This window comes from Astatotilapia calliptera, chromosome 17 (genome assembly GCF_900246225.1).
Source record: "Astatotilapia calliptera chromosome 17, fAstCal1.2, whole genome shotgun sequence".
NCBI lineage: Eukaryota > Metazoa > Chordata > Actinopteri > Cichliformes > Cichlidae > Astatotilapia > Astatotilapia calliptera.
Genome location: NC_039318.1, coordinates 27879396 through 27906289, shown reverse-complemented (window position 1 = coordinate 27906289; position 26894 = coordinate 27879396). Strand labels below are relative to the sequence as shown.

At 39.2% G+C, this 26894-nt stretch overlaps 1 protein-coding gene across 1 annotated transcript in view; it reads left to right on the top strand.

Moving 5' to 3' along the window:
* The window catches only part of exoc4 (exocyst complex component 4), a 139989-nt gene that overhangs the window by 104336 nt on the left and 8759 nt on the right, over window positions 1-26894 (top strand). The window contains exons 16-19 of the mRNA XM_026147677.1: window positions 785-963; window positions 12771-12894; window positions 16511-16689; window positions 16898-17057. Coding sequence (XP_026003462.1) covers window positions 785-963; window positions 12771-12894; window positions 16511-16689; window positions 16898-17057 — 642 coding nt within the window. The remainder of the gene's footprint in view (window positions 1-784; window positions 964-12770; window positions 12895-16510; window positions 16690-16897; window positions 17058-26894) is intronic.

The window sequence follows — 26894 nt, the reverse complement described above, 5'->3', positions numbered from 1 at the left end:
AGCTTCCCAGGTCTCACCCTATGCTTCTGCAACCACAAGTGCTTGAACGCCAAATGCATCTCTGCGTGTTTGTTTTGGCCACTTTGTAAATCTCTGCCTTGTGTTTGGCTTCTTTTTCTAAATGTTTTCCGTCACCTGTTTTTCTCTCCCACCAACTGTTGAGCTAGTGGAAACTTCTTCTTTTTTAAGTATCCGCACTCATAAAATTGCTCACAGTTTTCCCCTCCACTCCTTCTGTGTTTATCGCTGTATCCATCCAGCTTTCAGCCCTTCTTATTTCCCTTGTGTGTGAGTCACTGTAAAGGTCAAAGCAATAATTGAACCCCGAGATACTGAGCACATAAGCATAAGATTATTATAAAATTTGAGCTATTTTCAGTTGAACGCATTAACACACAGAGGAGACGTGTGCACATCCATTCTGTTCGACAATCCATTATTTTATTACTTTAAAAAATTTACTTCTATTATTGCTTTTTATAAAATCCACTCAGTGTCTGCAAACCAGACATTTTGAGTCCAACCAGGAACCCAATCACTGATAAATTCCTCCAAAGAATGTAACACTGCGGACCGATTAAAGTGCCTTTCACAAAGTCTCCTCTGAGCTACGTCAATGCTTTCACAACTTTTTTTTTTTAATACCAGCTTCTTTTTTTTTTTTTTTAAATGGGTATTTGCCACTTGATTGATGGTTAAATTGTGTTTTTCTTTTGCCAAAAATATAATGTGCCTGTCATTCTAACCATACACTCTTACATCCCTCACCCCGTCCATCATTCAGGGCTGCTTTTGCTAAGGAGTCAGAGGTGCTGACTGGGAACCTCGGAGACAAGTTAATCCCACAGAATGAGATCCTGCGTGATGTCAGTGACCTCAAGGCACTGGCCAACCTTCACGAGAGCATGGAATGGCTTGCCTGTCGCCTCAAGACGTTCTTCGCCACACTGCCTCACGCATCCAGTAAGTTGTGTAAATGTGAAGTAAACAACAGACTTAGTTGTGAACTTCCTTGAATAAGTGTATTTCTTCCAAACAAAGTAAAACCTGCACATCATAATGACAGTCGATATCTGTGAAGGTGTTATTTTTTTTGATGAAATAAAACGAAGCTAGCACAATGATATTTTTGACACAAACAGAGACATATGCAGTGAAATTTCCACCTACATCTAGTACGATGACGCCAACGCAGACATCTGTTGCTGCTCTTTCTGCAAAACTCAGTTTTTTTCTTTAATACATGAGTTTTGCTTGTGGAACGGTTGCATTTGACCAAAAGTAAGATGATCTTTTCTGTCAGTTTCCTTTCTACAGTTTGTTTTTTTGTTTTTTTCATTTATTTTACTTGAAACTGATAAAAAGGCTCTCATTGCTCCAAACTTTTTTAGAAAAACCTGAATATATGAGGTGTAATTAAACAGTTTTGGAAACTGGACCAGATTTGAATTTGCCTAATCTTACCTGCAGCTGTTTGGCCCATGTCTGTGTGGATCCAGTGTCTACTGGATGTTCTCTGATGTTTTGGGCCTGCCCCCTTCTAACTTGATTTTCATTTTGTTAAAGTCACAACACGCCACATCTGGCAGAGATTGTCGCTTTGACTTTTCGATGCACTGTGTGTCAGCACATAATGGCGGGCGACCACAGTTTGGGTCGTTTATGCTGAACCCTTCTCCCCAAGGCTGTTCAATTTACGGCAAATATCAGAATCCTAATTATTTTTGGTCAGTGCTGAGATAATGATATATATAGATAAAGATTTAACATAATTAAAATAGAAACGAGTGGATTTGTTGAACTTTACAAAAAGTCAATAAAACTGTAATTATATGTCAAGAAATTAATATAAATAAAATAAATAAGTGAATTTGAACGGAACCAAACATATCACAGGGAGTGAATCTGGGCTTTTAGGGTGGGGAAAACATATATTAAGTGGATGTGCTGCACAATATTTACTTCACAACAAATATACTGGGCCTTGGAAGATATGAGTTCCAAGGTTGGCAAAACATTTGAGCTTGATCTTCATTGTTAGCACTCAAGATCAAATGTTGACCTTGAAAAAAATGAAAGAAGCCATATTATATGAAAGGACATGGAGTGTCTCTCTGTATTTATCTTTAGTTTTTTCCTGAAATTGAAATATGATTATCTATTATATAATGTGGCACACAGCAGTTGACAGAAATGTAAAGGCTTAGTATAGAAATAACTATACAAGCACTCTAAATATGCATCTTTGTCATTGTACACCCTTTGATGTTTGATATATTGCAGTACGGTGCTAAATTAAAACACCGGTTTGTATTCCTAAAGATGCTGCCTCCAGTGCCTTGGGTTATTAGGTATTTATTGATCAGAATGCATAGAGATTGAACGCATTGTCTGGATGGTTTATGTACAGTAGGATTACAATCAGAGATAGATGAATTTTCCTCATCTTTGCGTTCTGTGCTTTTGTAGCAACACTTCGTACCTGTGCCTCATTAAATTCTTGTTTGAGTGTATTATCACACACTCATTACCTTCCCTACTGGAGTTGTCAAAGAGCACTTTACACACACACTCATTATCTTTGGTTGTGCTTCTGTAAGTGTGGGCGCATAAACGCCTGGCCTAATCAGGACTCATGAAAGCATTTCCTACATTCCCTGCTCAGTCATCACTTTTGTATCATTAATCACTGATAAAAGAATGAAGAGTCTGTGTGTGTGTTTCCAACCAGCAAAGAGTTTATGTAGATCTTATTAATCACTTATCATTAGTTGTGTTTTTTTCTAATCCCTGTTGTCACATGTCAATGTTTAATCGCCAAGATTAAATTCTAGCATCTTATAATATTCCTCTTCAAGTCCAAATCTTTTTTTGTTAGCAACATTTAATGGCAGTCAGCGAGTTAGTGCTCCCATTAGTACTCCCACTTTAGAAATACATGAACACCTGCTTGTTCATGCAATTACCCACTTAGGCAGTAGTGGAACAGAAGTCTAAATCATAGAAATCCTGCATATTCCAGTCAGGAGTTTTAGTTATTAAACACTTTAAACATTGAAAAAGAACTAACAGTGACAAATGGGCTGCTTGGTGCAAAAAAGCAGACAGAAATTAGCAAATAGAAATGCGTTGTTGAAGAGAGAGGTCATGCAGAGGCAAATATACAGAAAGGGTAGGCCATCTTCTCACAATGCACAGCAGATCTCACTTTAAAGCGATTACAATGGCTTCCAGTTCTGTCAGTCAAGAACAAGTCTACTCAGGGCGCACACAAAAGCATAGCTTGGTCTGTATCTTGATTTGTGCTGAGGGATGCAAATAGTCCAGTAGGGTCACAGTTTGGCATCAACAGCTTGAATCCATGGACCCAGCTTGGCATGTGTCAACAGGCCATGCTGAATGCAGCAGTATAAGAATACATGGATTTTTTCCCCGTGGCGCTTCAGGGTCTTGATGGCTGCAGTTTACCATCTTTTAATGACTACTTTCAAATTGATAATGTCTGCCTGGTTTTGTCTAACTGGTTTTAGGAGCATTACAATGAGTGCAGTGGACTTCAGTGGCTTCCCCATTACATCACAGAATCCAGCAAAATCCCCTTCCATATTGATGTATTGATGTGCAGCAAAAAATCTTGCAGTACAATAATGTCAGCATGGATTATTATCTCAAAGGAATGTTTTTAGCATCCAGTGGAATCCACACCAAAAAAGACGTCAGGCTGTTTGACAACAAACAGGGGCCCTGAACAGCATTGATCTGGTGTTTCCTATGAAGTGTTTATACAATAAATGTGCATTAAATGTGCATAAAAGCTTTTCCCTAAATCATAAACAGACTCCAGACTTTACATTGTCAGCCTCAAGCAGTAGTAACATTATTAAAGATGTCATCAAGCTGCACTTGTTGAGTTTGATTGGTGTAATATTATTATCAGTCTTGAGGAGATGACAAATTCCCTTTGTATAAAAGATGTTTAATTTCCAGAAAAAAATAAGACAACTGCATATTTGATATCCATTTTATTGATTTTTTTGTTACTAAGGATTTATTTATCTGTTATGCTGACTGAGATTAAACAACATAATAACCACATTTTAAGATTAAAAGTATCTAGAGCTTTTGTCACCTTTTACAGCCTTCACATTTCCAGTTATTGTGTTGCAGTACTTCTGAGAAACTAAGCTGTGTTCACTGTGGTATCTTGGGGCTTCCGGCAGAGCTGAGGTAAATTATTCACCTTTCTTGTAGGCATAGAGAGGGCTTCAACCTTTATCAGCCATTGTCACAACTCCCTGGCTTCAGTCCTCTGATTGCTCATTGAACTTGCACTTATTTTGCCCTTCCATATCGCGTCTTTTTCTTTTAGAAATAAAGTAATTAAATGAGAAATATTCTTATTTAGACTCAACTTTGTCAGTGCAGTATCTTCCCTTCCTTCTCACTCTGACGCTAGCTTCCTTCGTCTATTCATAGATAAGAATTCAATAAAAGTACGGGAAGGGACGTGACATAATTATCATTAATTCTGGCGGGTGGCACTAATGGGAAGGATAGGGCAGTCACTTATCATGCTGGGACAGCCTCCGTATTGTTCATTATTTAGTGTTTGGTGAGCTGATGACGGACTACGTGTGTGATGGTAAGGGTGCATTGTGTGTGAGTGTGCGCGCGCACGCGTGTGTGTACATAGCCGTGCACTGTATGAGATGGGACAAGGGTACAGCAGGGGAAAAAAGACCCCACCTTATCTCATCCCCCACCCCACCCCGCCTCACGTCTATGCCTCTCCAAATTGGATTTTATATTACAGAAGCAGTCAGGTATGAACAACTCATTTTCCTCTCCCTGTTTTTGCTTTTTCTTTATTTCATTTCTCTTTCTTGCATTCCTGCTTCATTCCTTCTTGGCTTTTCTTTCTTTCTGTCTTTCCTTCTTTCTTCCTTATCCAGCAAGAGTGAAGGTTCTTCCTTTTTGTCCAAGTGCTAAGGATCTGGTAGAGTTTGTCCACGGCTTAGTAATCTCTGCAGTGGTTTGCTTGCATCGCTTTTCCTCAGGCTTAATTCGACTGGATGTGTGATTACATGCCATTAAGGTTGGAACAATTATTCCCATATACAATATTACCTCAATTTTTCGGCGACTGTATTAGTCCAGAGCTTGTTTCGATGAAAATAAAATGAAAATAAACTCATTTATGTTCATATATTTCACTCTTCACCTGAATATTACCACCAGAAATCTCATGAGACTAGCTCACTTCAGTCACCTCCTCATGACCAACTAGCATCAGTAACATAGGCACGTGGCTAATTTGCATATTATTACATAGTGAACTGCTGAAGCTACTTCTCAGCCCCTGTTCAACCTATATTTATTAATAGAGGCTGTTTACACAAATGGACAGCATGCTCTATGAAAAAATGGTTAAAAATATGCAGAGTTAAACTGTACCTTTTACTACAAAGCTTGGCTAACATATCAGTAGTGTCCCTGCAGTTAGCTACGGCAATGATGCTTTCCTGTAACATATTTATCCTGATGTAGATTAGATTTAGTGCGCATACTTGCAGATTTAAGCATCTTTGAATATCTCTGTGTGTCAGAAGATGTCTGAAGTAAGCTTGCATGTGTGTGTCGGTAATAAGGGCTATGTGTGTATGTGTGTTGACAGACTGTCTGTGGAGGTGTCCACAGAAACGGTCTTATCGCCCATCTGGTTGCAGCACTGGCCATCTAATCCATTCTGACAATATTTACCTGACAACACACACATGCACACACGGCTGAGAAGCAATGCCAATCACTTTTTCTTCTTGACTTGGTTTGTTAAGTAGACCTGTTATGCTAATTTCCAGCTCCACGTTTTTGCTCTTGGACTCAATTTGAGTAGCTTAGCATGACTGACTTTTAAAAAATAGTTCTTATTTGTCCCCTCAGTTCGTCCTCCGTTTAAGACAAGCCTCTTTAAATGATGTTCCCTGTCTTCTGATTGGTTTGACCACTGTATCTTAGGCCCAAGTAAAATACCTAAAATGAGCCACTGTATTTGACAGCCTTGTTAAATCTTCTGTTGGTCAGTCTTCTCGAGCAATGCGGTATATGGTTGTGCACAAAAGTGTGTCTTAATGTTGGAAGTCTGGACATCATTAGGTAGGCGTAGATACAGACCTTTCTAATCTAGCCTGCAGGGTTTCTAGGCAGTAATCATGTGGTCTCCCTATAGGAGGAGGCTCCTTCTCATCTCAGTGGCTCACCTTAACTATGGTGAGTGCAGGTCTTTCCCCTTTAGCAGTATTTTTCTTGACTTCATTTAACAAGGGAACTTGACTGAGAAAACATTCTTATTCACTGCAGAGACCTGGGGGGGTAGTTTAAGTGGGAGATGGTGGTGATGCTCTTCAGTAATTGGCTACATTTTTATATAACTCCTTTCTACTCTTATTGACCACTCAAAGTGCTTTGAACTGTAAGCCACATTCATCCGTTCACTCACATGCTACATTTACAGTGCTTCCTGTATTTCACACATGCTCACACCCTTCACTGCTTGGTGTTCAATATCTTGACCAAGGACAATTTGATGGATTGAAGGAGCCAGGGATCGAATCACTATCTGATTAGTGGAAACCCACTGTTCTCCCAGTCCAACCAACTGCTAAGTAGTCTAATATTGTATTCTGGTCAATATTACAGCACTCCTCACTATTACTGTCAAAAATTTAAAGCATGAACTTTTGATTCCTTCTCATTTTAAAAGCATTTGACACAATTAGATGTCATCAGACGTCAAAATCTTTTAATACCATCATTATTTTATATCTCTCTCTCCTGCCCCTCCTTTTCTCTATCTCTGTCTCTGGACCGAAGTTTAGATCTCAGTGTGCAGATGTTCGTCCTATACCAGAGGCAGCAAAATAATTAATAACTCCTTTCTTACGTCATTTATGAATCATTCATCACTCCAATCCTGCAGGATACTGTCCTTTGCTTATCTCACTCCATTTTCTTTTCTATGCTATGCTGTGGATTTACAAAAAAATATGATTTTCATAAACTCTTTAGTGAGTGTAGTTCCACAGGAAATATCATGTCCTGTTATTCCTCTTCTTAATGTGTTGATTATGCTCTTATTGGCAGTGGGTGCAGTGAGTCTAAGTGGTTGTGTTAAGATGAACTGTCCGTTTATGTAGGCGCATGCATTCTGTGTCTGTGTGAATTACATCACTGATCTTCTCCCTTAATGTCTGCCACCCTCATCCTTTGCAGATGGCAAGCAACAGACGTTTTCCTTAGATGAGATTTGAAAATAATTGGATAAGCACAAAGCACATGCACGCATGCCTATACATGAACGCATACGTAGATGCATGACATGCAAATACATATCTTCACATTTAATAATGCACACACAAGAACTCATAAATAAGAGATAGGAATTTAGTTGGAGGAAAAGGCAACCAGAAAAAGAAAAAATAGACCAAGAAAGTTGTCAGTCAGGACAAATGAGTCGTCTCCCTTTGCCCGTCTGTTCCTGACTCTAATGGTGCCCCCCATGCTGCGACGCCTCCCTCGCATCATCAAAGCAGCGCAAGGCTCGGGGTGGCAAGAATCCGAGTGTGTTTTTGTGTACGTGTCCGTACGCTTGTGTGTCTCTGGTCGTGTGTTTTTCACAGACACCCCCCAGAGAGACCTCCAGCAGTGTGTGCCACAGTAAGGCCTTTTTTTCTGCTGTCAGAAAAGTGAGCGAGTGAGTGAGCGTAATGCACATGAGAGGAAACAAGCCTCCGAGTCAATTCCTGCACATATACAGACAGTTAGTGGGAAATACTCCCACAGGCAGAGCATTCGCAAGGCTTTGGCTCTCTCGCACCTGTAACTACAGAGAGAGAAAGAGATAGACGCACTCAGAGAAAATTAGTCTATATTTAAGTCTTTTGGCAGAAGCTTTAAAACGTTTTTGTCTTAAAATTGTGCTTTTTTATTTTAGGAGACAGTATTGTGTTTTAATGGTGGGTTCTGTATCTATTAATGATCTCAAAGTTGACCAGGGAGTGTGAACAGCATCAGCTTCACACAATCAGGTGAAAATAATTAATGTAATATCCTCTACTCTCTTGAGAAATCAATGTTTTTCTTTCATTAAAAGCAATCTTGTTTGTTGTTCCGTTGACTCTTAGCTAGATTAATATTGGTATCTCTCAGCTGAAGATCTAAGCCACAAGACCCCCCCCACAACCACCCCCTGCGGGGTGAGGGGCAATTCGATATTATAGATTATTAAATATTAAATTATTGTCATCACATATAGTAACACTGATGCTGATTGCCATTTAAACAAACAAAGTTGAGCATAATTAATGTGTAAAGTAGTCCACTTACTGAAATCAGGTTTTGGTTTCTTAGGCCAATTCAAAGTAAAAGTAACAAAGTAACAAAAATACATTTTTAGTAGAAGTCTACCATGCTACATAATTATTTATTACTATTAACTGCCTGTAGGGGCTGTACACCAGAATTATTTTAGCTGAACTAACCATACTGTTAGTTCATACATCCAGAACGTTCATCACTTGCAGACCTTTAATAAGAAACATAATTCCAAGCTGTTATCTCTGTATGTCAGGTACACAGGCCATAAGAGCAACTGTCACCAATGTCACATCACAGCCCTGACCGTGTTTGCTTTTCTGATTGGACGGTCATGGCGTATACCTGACTGCTGTTTGCTCGGAGCAATGCTTTCTCATTTTCTCAGAGATAAAATTAAAGTAACTACAATGCATACAAAATGTGCACTGAGGAGGACACAAAAGCACAACCAATGCAAAGCAAAATAGAGTTTTTTGGATTTAAGTATACAGAGAGAATCAAGAATATAGGATTGTGCAAAAGTCTTGCATCACCCCTCATTTCTTTATATTTTGCTTTAAAGGAGTGAAAGTTTGTAGTTTTAAGTGCTCTTGAGCACTCTCTGGAGGTCATACACTTTTTTATATATTGGCTCTTTTTTCATTAATTTACAGTCCAGTCCTTGTACCATACCATATTCAGATGAATATGGTGTTCTTTCAGTCAAACAACAAGGGATGAACCATTGTTCTCTACACATAACAGTCAACTTAGCAAATAAAACAATTTTAAATTGCATTTTAGGCACTTTGTTACTAAATATCTTGTTGCAAAAACACTAGACTACACAATAATGTTGTGATGTGGACATTAATGTGCTCTCTGTGCAGAGGAGTTTTTTTTGTTTCCTGTTCTCATGCTGTCCTCCCATAGGTGCCCAGCGTGAGAAGAGGTCTCTTTTTTTTTCCCATTGTTGTGTAATTTTTCAGTGTTTTCTCTGCAACGCTGCCGATCTCCGACTGTATTCCCATGTGATGTCTTTGTTGTGTGTGTAAGTCGGGGGGGGGGGGGGTCCTATTCCTCTGCGGGGCAACCTGCATATGGCCAATAAAGCAATCAGTCAATCAATCAATAGACATAGAATTATCTTTTTGCAACAAGGTGTTTTCCAAAGCGCTATTAGCCAAAAACTTATATATTCCAGCAAGATGTGTCTTGTGTCCTTAATAAATTTGAGGAAGCTAGATGAGTGGATGCCAACAAAAGAAGTTTTAGGCTTGAAAAGTACAGCAGATTAGCAATATGTTAAAGTGATGTAAGATTCTTAAGAAATAGGCAAATTTCCAGCAAAGAGTTGACATAGGACCTGAGAGATGCATCTGGCCCTTCAGTCTATCTACTGTTCACTGAAGCCTCATCAGCCATGGTCTTAGTTTAAGGGTGGCTGTCAAGAAGCCATTCTTAACAAAGGAAGGAGGGAGAGAAAGCTAAGGTAAGGGCTGGACTGAAAGTCAGTGCCAGCAGTTCTTATAGAGTAATGAATCCAAATTGTAGATTTTGGTTTCAAATTGTCTTCGGTATGTGCGGTAGAAGTCAGGAGAAGTACAACAATGAGTGTCTACAGCCATCTGTAAAACACAGTGGAGTCGTGTTTTTGGGATGCATTTCAGCCAGTGATGTTGGCGATCTTGTCAAAATTGATGGAATTATAAACACAGAACAGTACTGTCATATTTTTGATCCATCATGTAATAGTATCTGACTGGTAGTGGCTTCAATTTTCAGCATGACAGAGATGCCAAATACACTTCCAGTGCAAAAGAACACAGTGGAACACTGTTGGTCATGGATTGGCCTCCCCAGAGCTAAAACAAAGAACAGAGCAAAACTGGAACAAAGTCCAAACAATAACTTTGAATGTACTTCAAGAAGCCTAGAGAATTATTCCTGAAGAACACTTACAGAAACTACAAGAAAGCTTGTCTAAGAGAGCTCAGGCTGTGTTGAAACATACATTTCTAAGCAGTCTTCTGAAAGGAAGAAATTGCAGTTGGAGATTGTTTTTACACGTTCTATATGTAGCCTAGTGAGAACACAGTTAAGGTAGACATGGCTTTTTTGGTGGTATAATTCAAAAGAGTCAAGGAGAAGAAAGAATAATCATCACTTAATTGCATATTCATAATTCAGCATATTTAATTATTAACTTCTTTGTTCTTAGCGGTGTGTATGCATGCATGTGTACCAGCTTGCATGCATGTGTGACCTTCGGAAGGGCAGGAAGAATAACTAGGGAGCTGGTTTTGACTGCAGCACATCGATCGTGGACCCCTGCATTCTCCTGCTCAACAGTCACTCTTTGTACACACACCAACACCCTCTCATGGACACACACACACACACACACACACACACACACACACACACACACACACACACACACACACACTCGCCTCATTGACCAAATAGACTTACATATGAGTGACGGGGCCAATTTCTCTCCTTTTCCTCTCCTTGTTAATTTATGGCCATTGATCTATGCTGAGCTGAATTTATATACACTCATCATGCTCTCTGGTTCTCTCTCTTTCACACACACACACACACACTCAGGTCTTTTGTGTGGCTTACAATGCAGTGCAGTGACACATGCTCTTGCTGCCTCAGCACAAGTAATGGGAAGAAAGTACAGGAACATGCTGAAGGACTCAGGAAGTGTGTGAAGCTGAACTAATGAGTTTGCGAATGTGTGTACCATATGAGCTAACGTTATTTACAGAACTTGATAATGTCAATATGGAATGGAATACATGCTTATTACTGCAGAGTAACAAAACAACACATTAATAACAATCTTAGGACAATGTTTGGGAGCTCAAGGGCAGTTTAAGAAAAACACCACGGGCTGGCAGGCCTTTCCCTAGCTTTCAAGGACTTTTCAGCAGATTCCAAACCTTAAAACTTTGTAAAAAGAGTGACACTCTAGTTTAGTACAATGCACAAGTAGCCTGCTGGAGGTCATTTTGTAAGGTTCTAGCAGTGCTCCTCCTGTTGCTTCTTGTACTAAGGAGCAAATACCAGTCCTGCTGTGGGGTTGATGCCAAATATGGACCTGTCCACCTGTCCTTATGTAACCCATGTAGCCCATCTCCTGCTATCTCACCCACATTCTTGAGACTGTGCTGGGAGACAAAGTAGACCTAGGTATGGATGGGCCATGACTGGAATAAACAAACTATATGAGCAACCTGACTGGGCTGTAATTACTCTCTAATGCTGCCAGCAGTGACAGGGCACTGACAAAAACCGAAATTAGAGAAAAACTGGTCAGGAGGGATAAGAAGAAAGCAATGGTCTGTGGCCACCACCTGCAAATTCATTCCCTTTTTGGGGATTGTCTTGTTGTTGCTTCTCCAGTGCACCTCTTGTCACTTTGATTTGCACCAAAGCAGCTGAGATGGATTCACAATGGTTCATGCTTCTTAACTGGACAGATCGATGTCCCCGAAGTTTAACTGACTTGTGATATGTGTTGATTGAGTGGTCCCTTCATTTTTTGATCAGATTAGTTTGTTGTTATTTTCTAATCTATATAAGCTAAAATGGCATGATTTCTCCTCATATATGTTACCCATTTACCCACTTACAGTACTTATTCAGTTTTGTTTTGAGTGCTGGGAACGGGCAGCACAGTAAAAATACAATACAATTCACTGCAACAACAATACAAATACAATATCAACACAGTACAATAAAGTGAAATAAAAACAATATATTGCGGTACCAATACAATATGTGCAGTAAACTCATTTGCTCTTGTTCTTATTTTAACATCATCCTCTTTTAAACAGGTTATCATACTTGTTGTTTTCCCTATTAGTGGGTGAATCAATAATAGTGAATCAATAGTACTCAGTTAAGAGCAAAATAAAACATATTTTACAATTGAAAGCCTCAAAAACTGTTTATCTCTGACTGATTAACCCTGTTTTAACCTTTGTCTGTGCAGTGTGTCGACCAGCATGCAGACGTTCAATGTGTGATGTTCAAAGTTATAGAAATATATTCATTATTTTTCAATAAGAACTAGGTAATCTCCACAAAATATAATAAGCATGAAGTAACAAAGGCAAGACAAGTGCCTTTGTTAATGTACACATTTATTTTTTTTTTTGCACATATTTTACATTTTGACATTAAATCACATTAACGGAATACTTGACTCATCCCCTATGTTTTAAAAAGCACCTGTTAAATGAGTGTACGCACACCGCCTTTCAAATAGCTGTAACACAGGATGCAGAAACCATTTACAATGGTCCTTTTACTCACTTCAACTGCTCCTGTTTGCAATAATTGAGTTTTTCTATGCCTATGCCGTGTGTTCTCATCTTCCTACATCTCTATGATCCCAACAGACAGCCAGGTGGTTGGAGAGAGTGAACGCAGCAGGGAGCAGATTCTCCAGACCCTCAACGACCTGTCCAGGGGCTTCCAAGATATTGCAGACCGTTGCCTGCTGGTGCTGCATCTGGAGGTCAGGTATGCAGGAGAAACTGCCCAACTCTTATGTCTCTCCTTTATGCAGTAATATGACAAAATTCAGCATATTTAATTATTTTATTTATACAAATATTTTTACAATACCTACTTAATATAAAGAAATTGGTCATAATAGTTGATCATTTTTTTTAGGCAAGTCATAAAAGTATAAACAATGCATACACAGAAAGCATTAGACTCTAAATGCAGAGTTAAAAGCAGGTTGTGTCAAATTGAATTATACGAGCATTGTGATGTATTCACCTTAAGGTAATGAGTTTTTAGCATAAATAGATTTTGGAAGACAAAATGTTTTGAAAACAAATAATATCACTGGGAAATTCTATTGCTTCAGCTATCATCATTCATCATTCAAAACAACTGCAGTCATTGTTTTCCAAGTCTGTACGCTGCCACCATAATGATTCATGTGGCAATGATGAGCCTCAACTCATCAAGGTCCTCCTGCACATGTTATCTGCCTGATATTTTTATGTGAATATTATTTTAAGCACATCAAATAATGCCACTCTAACTGTGCGTGTTGCACTTCCCCTTCACCTTCTTCCCAGGAAGTCTGTAATCACTACGTTCATAACATTCATTTGCGTCACTGAACAAAGAAGCAGAATTATACTGCCGCTGAAAAGGCTGGGGTCACTTAAATGTCTTTGTTGTTGAAACAAAAGCTTTTTTCCCCCCATTTAAAATAAGATCAAAGTAGTAAATTGCCAGATTTTAGAAGAAGTATACTACTCTCGTAACAGAGCAGTTAAAAAACAGACAGAGCGAGAACCAACTGAGCAAGTAAGAAAAGTACATCAGAGTGTATTGTTTGAGAAAACAAAGAGTTACTGGTCTTACTCAACAAGCAGCTTTGTATCCAGAAGACACATGTTTTACCATGAACAGTGAAGAAGTGGCTCCTTGATGCCGGCTTTGGGATGCGAATGTAAGACAAACTTGCAAAGACAAATCCATGTGAGACTGGCCACTAGGAGATGAAGATTCTGATTGTCGAACAAACATAGACTTGGGGTGGGGGGTGCTAGTTTCCAAACAGGAGGACAGTGACCAAAGCAGTCACTTTGACAGCAAGTTTTCGATTTCGTTTGTTTCTAAGTTGTATTGTTTCTCAAGGGCTGATCAAATAGGCGCATCTAACCTTATTGCATAATGTGCATGCATCCAAACTCGTCCCACCTTTCTAAATTATTTAGAACTTACTCAGTCCTGATTGGCTCTCGTCTCTCAAGGATAATTTTCATCAAATATTTATTTGTTGACAAACTTGTCAGTACACGTCATTGTCAGTTACATTTTATTTAGTTATCGTTTTGTTTTTGGCAAAAAATAAAAGTTCGGTGACGAAAATTACTGGTCAGCGAAATGAACACTGAACCAAAGCACAGGTCCAAACTGCTTAAAGAGGAAACAGTCAAATGCTGTTGTCTCTGTTATGGTGTGGCCTGCACAGTCACTGGAACACAACCCGATTGATGTTGACAACTTGATTATATGGTATGTAAGAAGCAGCTGTCAAACTAATACAACTTGTGAGAAACGCTTTGGGAAACATAGGGTCAAATTTCTCTGGAATGCCTCAGCAAAATGCCAAAGGTCTGCAAGGCTATGACTGCTGCAGATGGGCATTTCTTTGAGGAAGGTGAAGTTTAAAGGACAAAATGTTTATTTTACTAAAAATGTCTGTCAATGTCTTGGTTATATTTCCTTTTTACTGTACAAGGTCATTCAACGAATACAAGTGCGAGTTATGAGTTACCCCAAACTTTCAAGCCGTGTGTATTTGGTTCCTACACACAACATTGCTCAGAGCACGTGTCATTAAATCAGATGAGTTAAAAGAACCAGTGGCATCACACGCATGCCCTTAATGCACGAGTTCAGAAATGTATCTTCAGTGTGTGTTTTGAATGTCAATATCTAAGTTAATTTACCACACCATATACTTTCTCACACCCACATCCTCTAATAGTCCTCCATCATCCCTCCCCATTTCTTCCATCCATCCATGTACTACTATTTCCCTCTAGACCATTGTGTAGCTTATGCAATATTGTTGATGATTCCAGTAGAAAACCCTCCCTGAGGCTGATGTCTAGCTATATGCTACACTCCATTGACTCTCCCCATCTAGCAAATTTCCCTTGATAGTGGTACCAGCTAAATGAAGCCATGAGCAAGAAAGAAGAAGGGGTGGGTGGGGGGGTGGATGAAAAGATGGAAGAGAGATGAGTGAAGTTAAAGTAGGAGTGGGGGTTAAAGAAGAAAGCTAGAGTGGGCTAAGTGGGAGAAATGATTGAATAGAGAGAGAAGGAGGTCGGATGGAGGCTTTGAAAATGCTGTGTAGTTGTTGGCTTTGCCTTAGGGAGGAAGAGAAATTCACCCATATAATTTTATACCCTTCAGCTCTGGGCAGTGTGATTATGGAATTATAAAACTATTGACTTTTTAAGTCTAGACCGAAATTAGCTTTCTGTGGACCTCAAAGACCTCATACTAATTTATAGGTCTTTAGGGAACCTGAAAAACAGAATGTATTGTTAAAGGATAGGTCAAAATCCACCTGCTCTAACTATTAAAATCCTAAAAGTATTATTAGATGTTTGTACTATGGGCAGGAAATATTTGGATAAGGTTGAGATTAAAGGGTTGGTTTACTTATTATCGGTATTTCCACTTAATAATCCCTCTAAAATGACATTTTTACATAACAATAATCAAAACTTTGAGAGCATTTCTGGTATTTTAGTTTATTTGTGGCATTTAGCTATGAATCCATTAAAAAAAAAAAAAACGGCTCAAAAATCTGACTAGGAAAAGGTGAATACAAAAATTCTTTGGCAAGGTCCTCAACCCAGTTATTCTGCTATAGCTGGGGGTTTTCTTGCCATTCTGGTACAACAGTCTTCCTTTAACTACTGCCTCTAAAACACTCAAGATAAAATATGCGAGGAAAAATACACAAAACTGTGTTATAGACATAAGTGTGCTTTCTACAAATTAAATAGTTTGAAAGGACAATTGACCTTAGTAGATTTATTAGACATGGCATTAAGTATATAAGCAGCTCCATTTAAGGTTTAAAACTCCTCAGAAGTGCACAGCATATTCAACAATCTGCTCTACAACACTTTGCTCAGGTGACTGGTATCCAACAGTGATGTAGTGGTAGTTGTACAAGTGGATATATTATGAGTACTCTATAAACAGAATGATTTCTGTAGAAATTATAAGTATTAGAGTAGGTTTAGTGGGGCTTGAGGAATGAGAACACTCTCCGCCCGCTAAAGTGCCTTCTAACTATGTTAACCTCCAAAGCACAGAGAATAATACAGTTCATACATATTTCCTGACTCACCATTTTTCCTTGTCGTTCTCATGTTGGACACTCAGCATAGTTCATAGTTTATTTCGGCATATCAATACATAGTTGTCAAAGAATTTGGATGGCAGAATGTTCTTGACAAAGCAGAATATGTAACTTTTAATTTCCAGACAGCGAAAGGTAAAAAAAATTGGAGAAGAAAAACCTATTAATTATCTACAGCATTTAATTTTCTCTTTTCTCTTTTCTTTCCCTGTTTTAATCCAGGGTGCACTGTTTCCATTACCTGATCCCCCTGACCAAACAAGGAAATTATGCCATTGTGGCTAATGTTGAGAGCATGGACTATGACCCTCTGGTGGTCAAACTGAACAAGGACATCTCAGCCATAGAGGAAGCCATGGGGGCCGCCTTGCAGCAACACAAGTTCCAGTATATTTTTGAAGGTCAGCAGCCCCCCTAGGGTGACGTTTAAGTAACTGCCTTTAAAATACAGCTCTCTTCAACAACTTTCAAAGAACCTGCGAGTCTGAAAACATTGTTAAAATGTTCTTTCTTATTCCCAAATTTCCTTAAAAATAAAAAGAATTGAATATATCTTTCCTGATATAATCACATATCCTTCATGCCTCTTTTTTTCTCATCTCTTACCAGGTCTTGGTCATCTGATCTCCTGTATTCTGATCAATGGGGCTCAATACTTCAAGAGGATCAGCGAGTCTGGCATCAAGAAAATGTGCAGGAACATTTTTGTCCTCCAGCAAAACCTCACCAACATCACCATGTCCAGGGAGGCAGACCTCGACTTTGCCAGGTTAGAGTCCTTTTCCACATTTTGAGCATGGAGAGGAAAGCTAAGCTAAGAAAGCTTCCCTGGAGCAGTTTCTGTGGTTCAGTAGCTGAAACAAGCCTTCCACTCAGTGCCTTGGACATAACTAGCAACCGTAGGGATCCCAGCTTTATGTTGTCCAATCCATCTGAATCTTTGCTTTTGAGCTTATCAATACAGCACTATATTGATAGCATGCATTTCTGCTAGCTGGGCATCGCAAAACAGTTTTAATTGGTTCACTTGTTTGCAAAGATATCAAAATCCACCCACCATAACGCATAGTGTGTGGCATAAACAGAACAGCAGAGCTGCATGGGTGCTGCTCATGCTACCTCTTAATCTAGACACCGTGATGTTTATTTCCCACTTCCAGCATGCAGAGAAAGCAACGTTGTCTGTGTCAGTGGGAGAACAATAACTCACACAAAATCTTCTTCACATAAGTGAAAATCAGCTGAACAACAAGTGAAACGGTATTAAGGGTTACGTTTGCCTGCTTCCTTTGCACCTTTTTAGCATCTTTTCCAGTTCTACCAGAGCTCATGAGTGTTTTCTATACAAGTGTAACAGAGAGAACAGCAGGCTAATTAGATAGCTAATATTTACAGGTATGATAAAAAATAAATGTCAGCTACTGCATTTACAAACAAGTGCTCCCCTCAGCCACCTGCTACAGTCCAGTTATTGTTACTGCTGGCAGTAAAGCTTTTCAATGCACATTTTATTTCTACTCTATCGTATACTGTAGTTTGAGGAAAGTGCAATGAATTCATAATTCTGTCTCTTATCAGGGTGAAGGCACTGACCTGTAGGCAGTTTTCTGTTCAGGCTTTCAGGCTTGGGCTGTTCTGTGTAGCCTCGGGTAATATTGTGTTATTGACAGTTGTGAAAAACTATGTAAGTCTGCTTTTTTAAAGAAGAAATCTGATCACAGGTCAATGGAGAAAATCAGTAAAGAATCAGGCCAATAAGAACACTCGATAATGGGTCTAGTATCAATAAAAGCGTATGAATTTCCATTTCTGTTTTAAAGATTGATAGCCTTTAACAGGACAAAGAGGAAATGGATATTTTGTGCAGATATTGAGTTTGTGTAAACTGTAATGCCATTTTCTTGCCAATAGTTGCTTTTTGCCCCATAGGTTTTGCTGTTTTAGTGGTAAAAAAAGATATCATGCCTCACAACTAAAGATAATAGGACATTAAACACACATTGAATTTATACTATGGCTACTCAAGTTTGAAGAACCACTATTTGCAAGATAAATAAATGGTAAAGATTAAGTGAACTGTATTATGAATCCATCAAATCAGAAATGGATAGTGGCGTCATCATAATAACCAGTTCTGTTTAAAATTAGTCGGTGTACTGGTCCAGCTTTAACAGCACACCTGCACAGACGCACACAGATTCGCACAGTGTTTTCAAGTTCAGAAAGCAACTATGTCAGTGCGTGAGGCTGACAGATGGTCAAACAGATTGTCAACCACACTGTGTATCTGTGTCCACGCTGTTGTTGCGGTTTATTTTCTTATTCATACATTTACATTTTGTGACTCTTAACTGCTGTTGCCCAGCGCTGCTCTGCCCTGACAGGCATAAGGGAAATCAGCACCTCAGACATCTTTGCGAACAAGATGGAGGGAGTGAGGGAGGAGGAGGTAGGAAAGAGAGAAGAAGGTGGAAGGAGAAGAGTGATTCATTGTATTCATATGATTTTTCCCCCCCTTCTTTGAGAAGCCTGTGTCCTTGACAGCAGAGAGTATGTGAGAGGAAGGGTGATGGAAAAGATGGAGAAAGAAAGATGGCTTGAGGGGAAGAAAATTGAAAAACTAAGTAAAGGGAAGTTGTCGAAAAGGCATCTTTGAAAGGAAAAGCATGGAACTGACTTGAAGAGGGCAGCATGGTTAGACAATATCTTACAGTGGAGATGAACACAAGAGAGAGATGGGAAGAAAGAAAGAAGGAGAAAATGAGTGTATTATAAAATGAATAACAGATTATGCTTAAACAACTTGAGTTTCAGCACATTTAGCAGCACCAACTATTCCTTTTAAGGTGACTTTCGGAACCCTGTTTGTCTGCATTTGATTCTCATTGTACAGTAAAATGTGTTTTCCTGTGTCTGCCATCTGGGCATCTTACAGTATGTTATAAGTTTAATGAGCTTCTCTTGTGTTATGTGTTTGAGTGCTTGGGTGTTTATGCACTGGCAGTTTGGGCTTTTCTATTGTTTGTAATGTGCCAGAGTGGCAAGTTTCCCCTGAAGAAGACAAAAAATAACCAAACAAATAAGTAAACTGAAATTACCTGAACTGTACTGGATGTGGAGGACCATTGATTAGTATGTTATTTCTCCCCTCTGTCAACTTTGATTATGGAGACATGCCAGTGATGGCTTTTCTGTCTTTTCTCTCTTTCTCCCACTCTGTCTGATTACAAGGCGTGGGTGGTGTGGAGGTGTTGATTGGGAATTGCAGAGCGCATTGTTTACGCATTCATGGCTTTTTGAATTGGCCGGCCTCCGGCTCCAAGACACACCAAGTCTTGCAAACACATACAGACACACACAAACTCACACACATACAGAGTCGGTTACACACATCTGTTATGTATCGGGTATGCACAGATACCTAAGCCTATCAGCTTTTTGAAATAACCTCATTTACATGGACTGGGCATTAAGTAAACTTGTGCCTCCTAGTGGAAGTGACCATCTTGAGTGGAAGGAAATAACTTGATGTATATATGGCATACAGAAAGCCACAACTGATGTTTTAATGCTTCTCAACTACCCAGATCTTCCTTTTTTAAAGACAAATATGCAATACATATTCCTATAACAAAACTGTGCATAGTTACAGATGTGGAGGTGCACTTTTTGCTGATTGTATGCCTTCAGTTTCTTTTAAATCAACAGCATTTACTTGAGTTGACAATATCTTAAGAGTGAAATTCCACCCACCTCTAAAATAATAAGGTAAAAACATGTCAATTTAAACGTTTAGTGTACTACAAGCATTTTATGAATACAGACACCTTAGTGATTGACAGAGTGAATCGTTTAGTAGCTGGGGCCTATATTGAAAAATCTTTTTTTTTCTTTGTTTTTAATTAATTTATGTACACATGCCATTTAGTAAAGTCTAACAGTTTTGTTGTAAAGGTTTTGAGAAAACTAACATGGTCTGACCTGAGTCAGCAGTGAAGAAGCAGTTTGATAAAGAGGGGTAAAACTAGAATATTCATCAGTATTTTATTACCACCTCCTGAGAATTAAGAGCAAAACTTAAAAAGGAAGTAATCTCAGCAGGAAGCCTGCTTTTCAGAGAAACTGCAGATGCTTCTCCTTATTTCCATGTAATTTTTTTATTTATTTTTTTTTGGGGGGGGGGGGGGGGGTTCTTAGGTGTGTGAATGCTTGTTAATGCATGTGTGATCTTTGATTATTTTATCTACGTGTGTACTTATATATAGGAACCAGTTATGCCTGGACTAATGCGCCATAACAGGCACCAATGTCAGTTAAAAAGTAAGGTGAGGCCGGTAGAGCAGCACTGCAGAAGGCGTGAACACACACACACACACACACACACACACACGCACTCACACAAGAATGCACACTTGCCTTTTTGCTCTCTCTCTTTCACTGTGCAAAAGGATGGGGGAACAGTGCCACCTTGTGGTTCAGTCCATGTTTGTATACAGTATAAAAAAAAGTGAGAAAGCCCACAGTATGTCGATCGCTCATGTTGCACAGGGTGAAAAAAGTCAAACGTGTGCGTGTGTATGTATGTGTTTGTGTGACCATGTGTATTTGTATGGTCCTATAGTGGCCTCTTGTCTCTCAGTCAGAATTTGGCAGCAATATCAACTTGACTGTCAAGGTCAAACACACACGCACATACACATATCGAAACACCGGCACAGAAGTGGACACACACAGACCATCTGCTCAGGAAACAGTTCTGGGGAACATGCTGCAGACCTGTGTGTCACTGCAATGTCACATCTGTGTGTGTGCGTGTGTGTAGGTGTGTATGGGTGTGGGTGTATTCACTGCATGGTCAACCCTGCCAGTGCACTGATCACCTCTCATTGTCCTGTGTGTCTACCTGTCTTTCTCTCTTTCTGTCTTTATACTGTGGTCTCTTGACAAGGACAGAAATTAGATAAATATGTGGAGCTGTTGCTGCATATTTTATTTTGAAAAGACCAGAAGCTACAATAGTTGTACAACTAGAAAACTTTCAAAAACACTTAAGTGTTGCTTGGCAACAATCCATTCCAGCCTACGAAGACATTTTTGTTCTTTGCCTGGCAACATTTTTACAAACCTTAAATAGAGATCTAATATAATTAGCCTTTCACTGGGATTTAATATCAAAGTAAATAATGGTTGCTAAGTTGTTTAACCTTTTGATTTCAACACAGCAGTGGAAAATGATCATTTTACTATCAGGAACAAGAAACCTCAAATCCTCTTCTTGTGAATCACATTTAAATCATGTTTACAAAGCTAAAATGCAGTTTCATTATTAAATTTTACACACTGATGGGATCAGCAGCACTCTGTCCTCCACTAACAGCAGGAAGAATGACATGTGGTTTGTTTGATAGGTTTTTGTTTTATTTGTTTTATTTGATCTGTCTTAAAGGTAATATTAGCCCCTTATTTTTGTTACCTACCTAACGAGGAACTGATTTAAATTGTATTTATATCTGTATTTCTTAGGAGAGGAAATGAAACCAATCAAAAAAAAAAAGTATTTTAGCATTTCTCTTGCTGTCAGTGAAAAACAATTTCTATGTTTCTTTCAGCAAAATATTGAAAAGAAAAATATCCAAAGCATGTGTTGGAACCAAAGAAGAAGAATTTAAACCTTTTTTCTGAATAATTTTGACAGAAACATGGTATTTGCTTGTTCTGCTGTTCATGTTGCGCTAAAAATCAGACAACGAAACATACATAGGCATTACTCTCTGCTTTTTTTTGGAAGAACCTTTAAAGTTTAATATAATTAAAGGTTTAATGTTGTAACCTGCTTTAATTTTCTTCTATCTTGCTTTAAAATTGCTGATTAGTCATTTAGCTAATCAACTAGAAATGAATTGTTTTGGCTTCAGCTCTTTCAGATCAGACAGACCATCAATTCAGTGTCATATACAGTAGTTTAGGACTTGAAGCTTCTCTATTATAGGATCATTAGAAAACTCCTGTGACTTCATTCAAATTAACACAGAGATTGATTCAGGACAAAACTACTATTCTGTCTCAATATACTGCTATTACAGAGCAAAAGTAAACATCTCTTGCCCGCTGACCCATGTAGGCAGCTCTGTCATAACATCCCTAGCAAACTTGCAAGCCTCTGAGCCCATAGCAAGGCTAAACACCAGTATGACAGACTCGGTGCAGAGATGCCCCCGAGTTCAGACCATCGCACCCACCTGTCTGCTACTGGAAATTACTAGAGTGCGAGGGTGTATTGTACAAGAAGCTATGTCCTCTCCTGCAGTGTACCACCACGATTACTGTGCACCTCTTAGAACCGGTGTGCTGGTGAATAAACTGTTGTTGGTTTTGTGTGTGTTTCTAAACCCTGGTGTGTTTGTGTCAGGGTGACAGGCTGGTGTATCTACAAAGAATGTGGTAATAAGTACAGTTGACGGCCATGTCAGGAGGTAGTGGGTGTCAACAGATAAAACTGTTTGTACTTAGGCCTGGTTTCGGCACACTGTCGCTTCTGTCTTCTTTTCTTCCCCTGTCACCTTGCGTCTCTTTCTTTAGCTCTCTCTTCCTGTTCTCCCAGTATTTTTTTTTCCCTTCAATATACTATCGTCCAATCACCTGCACTGCCTCTGCTGGACTGTATTTCTCTTTCCTTTCCTCTTCCCCCAGCCCCACCCTTCTTCTCCCATTTTCTACGAGCATGTGCAAGACGCTGTTTGATGAGACTGGTCTTTGCTGATGAAGCCTGTGCGTGTGTTTATATATGTGCACCTCACAGCATGATGACACTCGTCTTTGCTGATGAAGCCAGTGAGAGTGCGTCTGTGTGCATGCTCTTATTTGTATGTGTTTGTTGTGCACGGTGCAGCATGATGAGACCGGCCTTTGCTGATGAAGCTTCAGTCTCAAGTCTCTGCAGACCTTTCCTCATTACCAGAGGAAAGACAAATGCACTGCTCTGGAGGGAGGGAGACCGCAGGAAGGGAGGGAGCCTGAAAGAGGCAGAAGAGTGTATTAAGATTAAATCCACACTAAGCCATCTCACTTTTGAAAACACTATTTATATGCGAAAATGACACGCATCAGTGCTAGCATTCACAGGTTGTTTTTGTTAGGATCCATTTTCTTTCACCCTTTGGCTTGGCAAGCTTAGATACTGTATAGTTCTAGTGTTGCTAAGACTGGGCAAGACACTTCATGGTTGCCAGCTGTGATACTTACATGACATGGTTTCCGGCTCACAAGTCTGCCAGAAGCACTGCAGTCAGAAATTACTGCTGTCAGAGCAGTGAGGGGAAGATTTACAAAAGAACAACATAAAAGAAGTAAAACCGACTTGACTTACAGCTTTTCCTGTAGAAGGGAAGGGTGCTGTCCTACACCTGAATGCCTCATCTTGAAAGTTTACCAAGGAAAAACAAAATCACTGTGACGGGTTCCTGAGGTTTCAAAAAGTTTGGGATCCACCAGTGTATACCACCTGAAGAATTCTTTTTTTTGTCTAGAAAACTGCAGAACTAAACCAACATCTCGTAAGAAATGGGAAAGATAGCTGAAGAAGCACAAAAATAATGACTGATGTCACAGATCTGCTGCTTTGATCTTGAGTCACTATTATTTTTATGTGTTGGGGAAAAAACTGATCTTTAACACATGTGTGGTGCTAATGGCATATTAAACAGTTGGATCAGTGGGAGCAGAAAGTTGCTGATCCATACCTGAATGCCAAAACAAAGTAAAAAATGCATTATCTGTTTAAGTGTGAAAGTACTGTTGAGGACAATAAAGAGGATAAGAAAGTCAAGAAGCCCCGTTGTTGCTGTCAGAGGTATTTGTTACTGCAGCAACAAGCTTTGGATTCCAGCTTATTCAAAGGTTGATCCACAGACTCTCCCATTATTCCTCCTCCTCCTCCTCATCATCATCATCCCCCTTCTAACTAATGTGTTGTTCCAAATGTGCTGACAGAGGCAGTCTGTAATGGCCTTAATATTGTGCATGCTAGAAATTAGGGGAAACGAATTGCGCCAAATCCTTTCTTTTTCTCACTTTTCCTTCTCTTTTGTCTTTTTGTTCTATACACCCCCACCCCCGCCACAACTCCTGTGCCATTGACATACACATCTCTCTGCCCTGTTCTGCATCTCCACATCGGAAATTGAAAGAATATTCGTTGTTGAGGAGGGGGAAGGGGAAGTTAATTAAAATTTAATAGAGCACACTACAGAGGGACGTTGATGCTTACACACAGCCACACAAAAGCTACTAAAAGCTGATTATAGCCCTTATAGATGGAAGTTCTGGAGGAAGCAGGTGGAAATTAGTGAAAGTAAATGTGTGTGTCGAGGATGGAGCCCATAAAATCTTTAACGATAATGGCAGTCAACATGAGAATTTACTTTGGTTTTGTGTGAAAAAATAAGAATGCTGGCTTCATTAACTGGTTTCAGACGAGAGGAGAAGGCAAAAAATGTGTGTGTGTGCGTGCGTGAGTGTTATGATGTGTGTGTTTCACTAGGGGTTCTTTCTTGATGGTGGGGCACTGAGAGATTTTAATCTTATTAACAGCCCTTACTCTGTTTGGCAAATGGCCTTCCAACTGCTTGGGTAATGAACTGTTTGAAAGTGTTTTCAGCACACGCTAACATACATCACTCAGACACATGGGTAGATAGACATACACACACCTTAAGCTTTCTCTTGCTTAGCCCAGCCCGCTTCCATCTGCACTGAATAGAGACCAGAAGCTTTACACTCACTCTGAACAGCCAGCAGACAGTTTAGCACTGGGATTGTTTTGATAATTAGATGGTACAAAACAGACATCAAAACACTGTTCACCAAAAAGTTGGGGAGCTATTGACTTGCACAGTATTTAAGCAGGTTTATCTGAAAATCGTATGAGGCAACATGTCAAATGATAAGACAGGGGAATGAATTTTGCTTCTTCTTTTTTTTTTTTTTTTTTTTTTAAATGCTAAAACAAACAAATAAAAATGTCTGGAGGAACATGTAACAGCTAATTTGATTAATTTGCAACAAGTTAGTAATATGATTTAGTGAAAGAAGAGCACCCTGGAAAGGCTGAGTGTTTGAGGAGCGGATAAGCTAATTAAGTTAACAGATTCAGAAAGTCCAAAAATGTTCTACAGAGGGGATGAGGCTGAAACCAGCTTGAAATGCCAGTGATCTTCATGGATGTCAGACAAGAAATTAATGACCACATTGTCTGGGCTTGAGCTCTTTTAAAGTTAACTTGGAAAATGGTTCTGTGGTCTGTTGGTAAGAAATCATAGATACTGCTTGCCAATGCCTAAGACCATGCTGACTTGTTATGAAGTGTTAATACTGTAATGCCTAGCTTCTATGTTCTTTCAGCCTGCTAGTTACACTGATAAGTCAACCGTCGGTGTCCTGATGGTCACTCCTGGCTGTGCAGGCTTGACTCAGTCAGGATAACTAATGTTAAACATCAATCAAAAATAAATAATGTTCTACTGGAAGGCACATTAAGTGTATCATATACTTAGGTGTAATGAAAAATCTCATACTGTCCTTCCAGGAAAATTCCCTCCAAAGAGGGGAGCTAGAGGTAGTTATGTTTATTTTACAAATATTCAACCAATCTTCATACGTAAGTGTAATATCTGCTTCTTTCTCCCATCTGTTCTTAACATACTGGGTGGAGTGGGTCCTGTATGTTTGTAAACATGAGTACAGTTTCGAGATCAGCTTTTTATGTATTTTACCTTTATATGTGTCGACAAACATATCAATGAGCCCCCCCTCCTCAGAATAATCCCTTGCAACTTTAATATTTTTATTAAAATGGTGTCTCAATTGTAAGTATCCATAAAAGAGATTTTACAGTATGCTGTAATACCCTTCCAAGTCCATTCTGTAAACACCCCATCCAAATGTGCTGGTGTAAAATCGGTATCATATCCTACCCACCTTAGAATTCGCATTTTCCTTTCTAAATTGAATTTTTTACTTTGTTTAGTCCATGTATTTAAGGCTACTTTGGTGCACTCATGCAAATTACACATGTTTTTTCTGTAGACTTATATCACCCAGTAAAGACTGTAGAGGTATATCCAATTGAGCAAGTTCCAAGTCTTTCCATTTTGGAAATATATGTGCTTGTTCCAATTCTTTCAACTTATTTGACATGATAGTCTGTTGCCTCTCTTCTTCCCTCTTCTTCCTCGCTGACCACATTATTAGTTTTCCTCTGAGCACTGCTTTCGCGGTATCCCACAAGGTACTCGGTGACACTTCACCATTGTCATTAACCTCCAAAAATTCATTAACTTTCTTAATAAATTCTTCACATTTTTGGTCATTCAAAAGGCTAGTGTTCAGTCTCCATACAACGTTTCTAGGCTTAATATCCAAATGTATCTTTAGGTGTACTGCCGAATGATCAGAAACGTCTCTGGGTCCAATGTTATATTCTATTATCCTCGGTCTTTCTGATTTGCACATAAAAAAAACAGTCAATTCTTGAGTAGACACCATGCGGGTGGGAGAAAAATGTATATGCCTTTGAAGAAGGATGAAGTTCTCTCTCAATCAGCCCAAC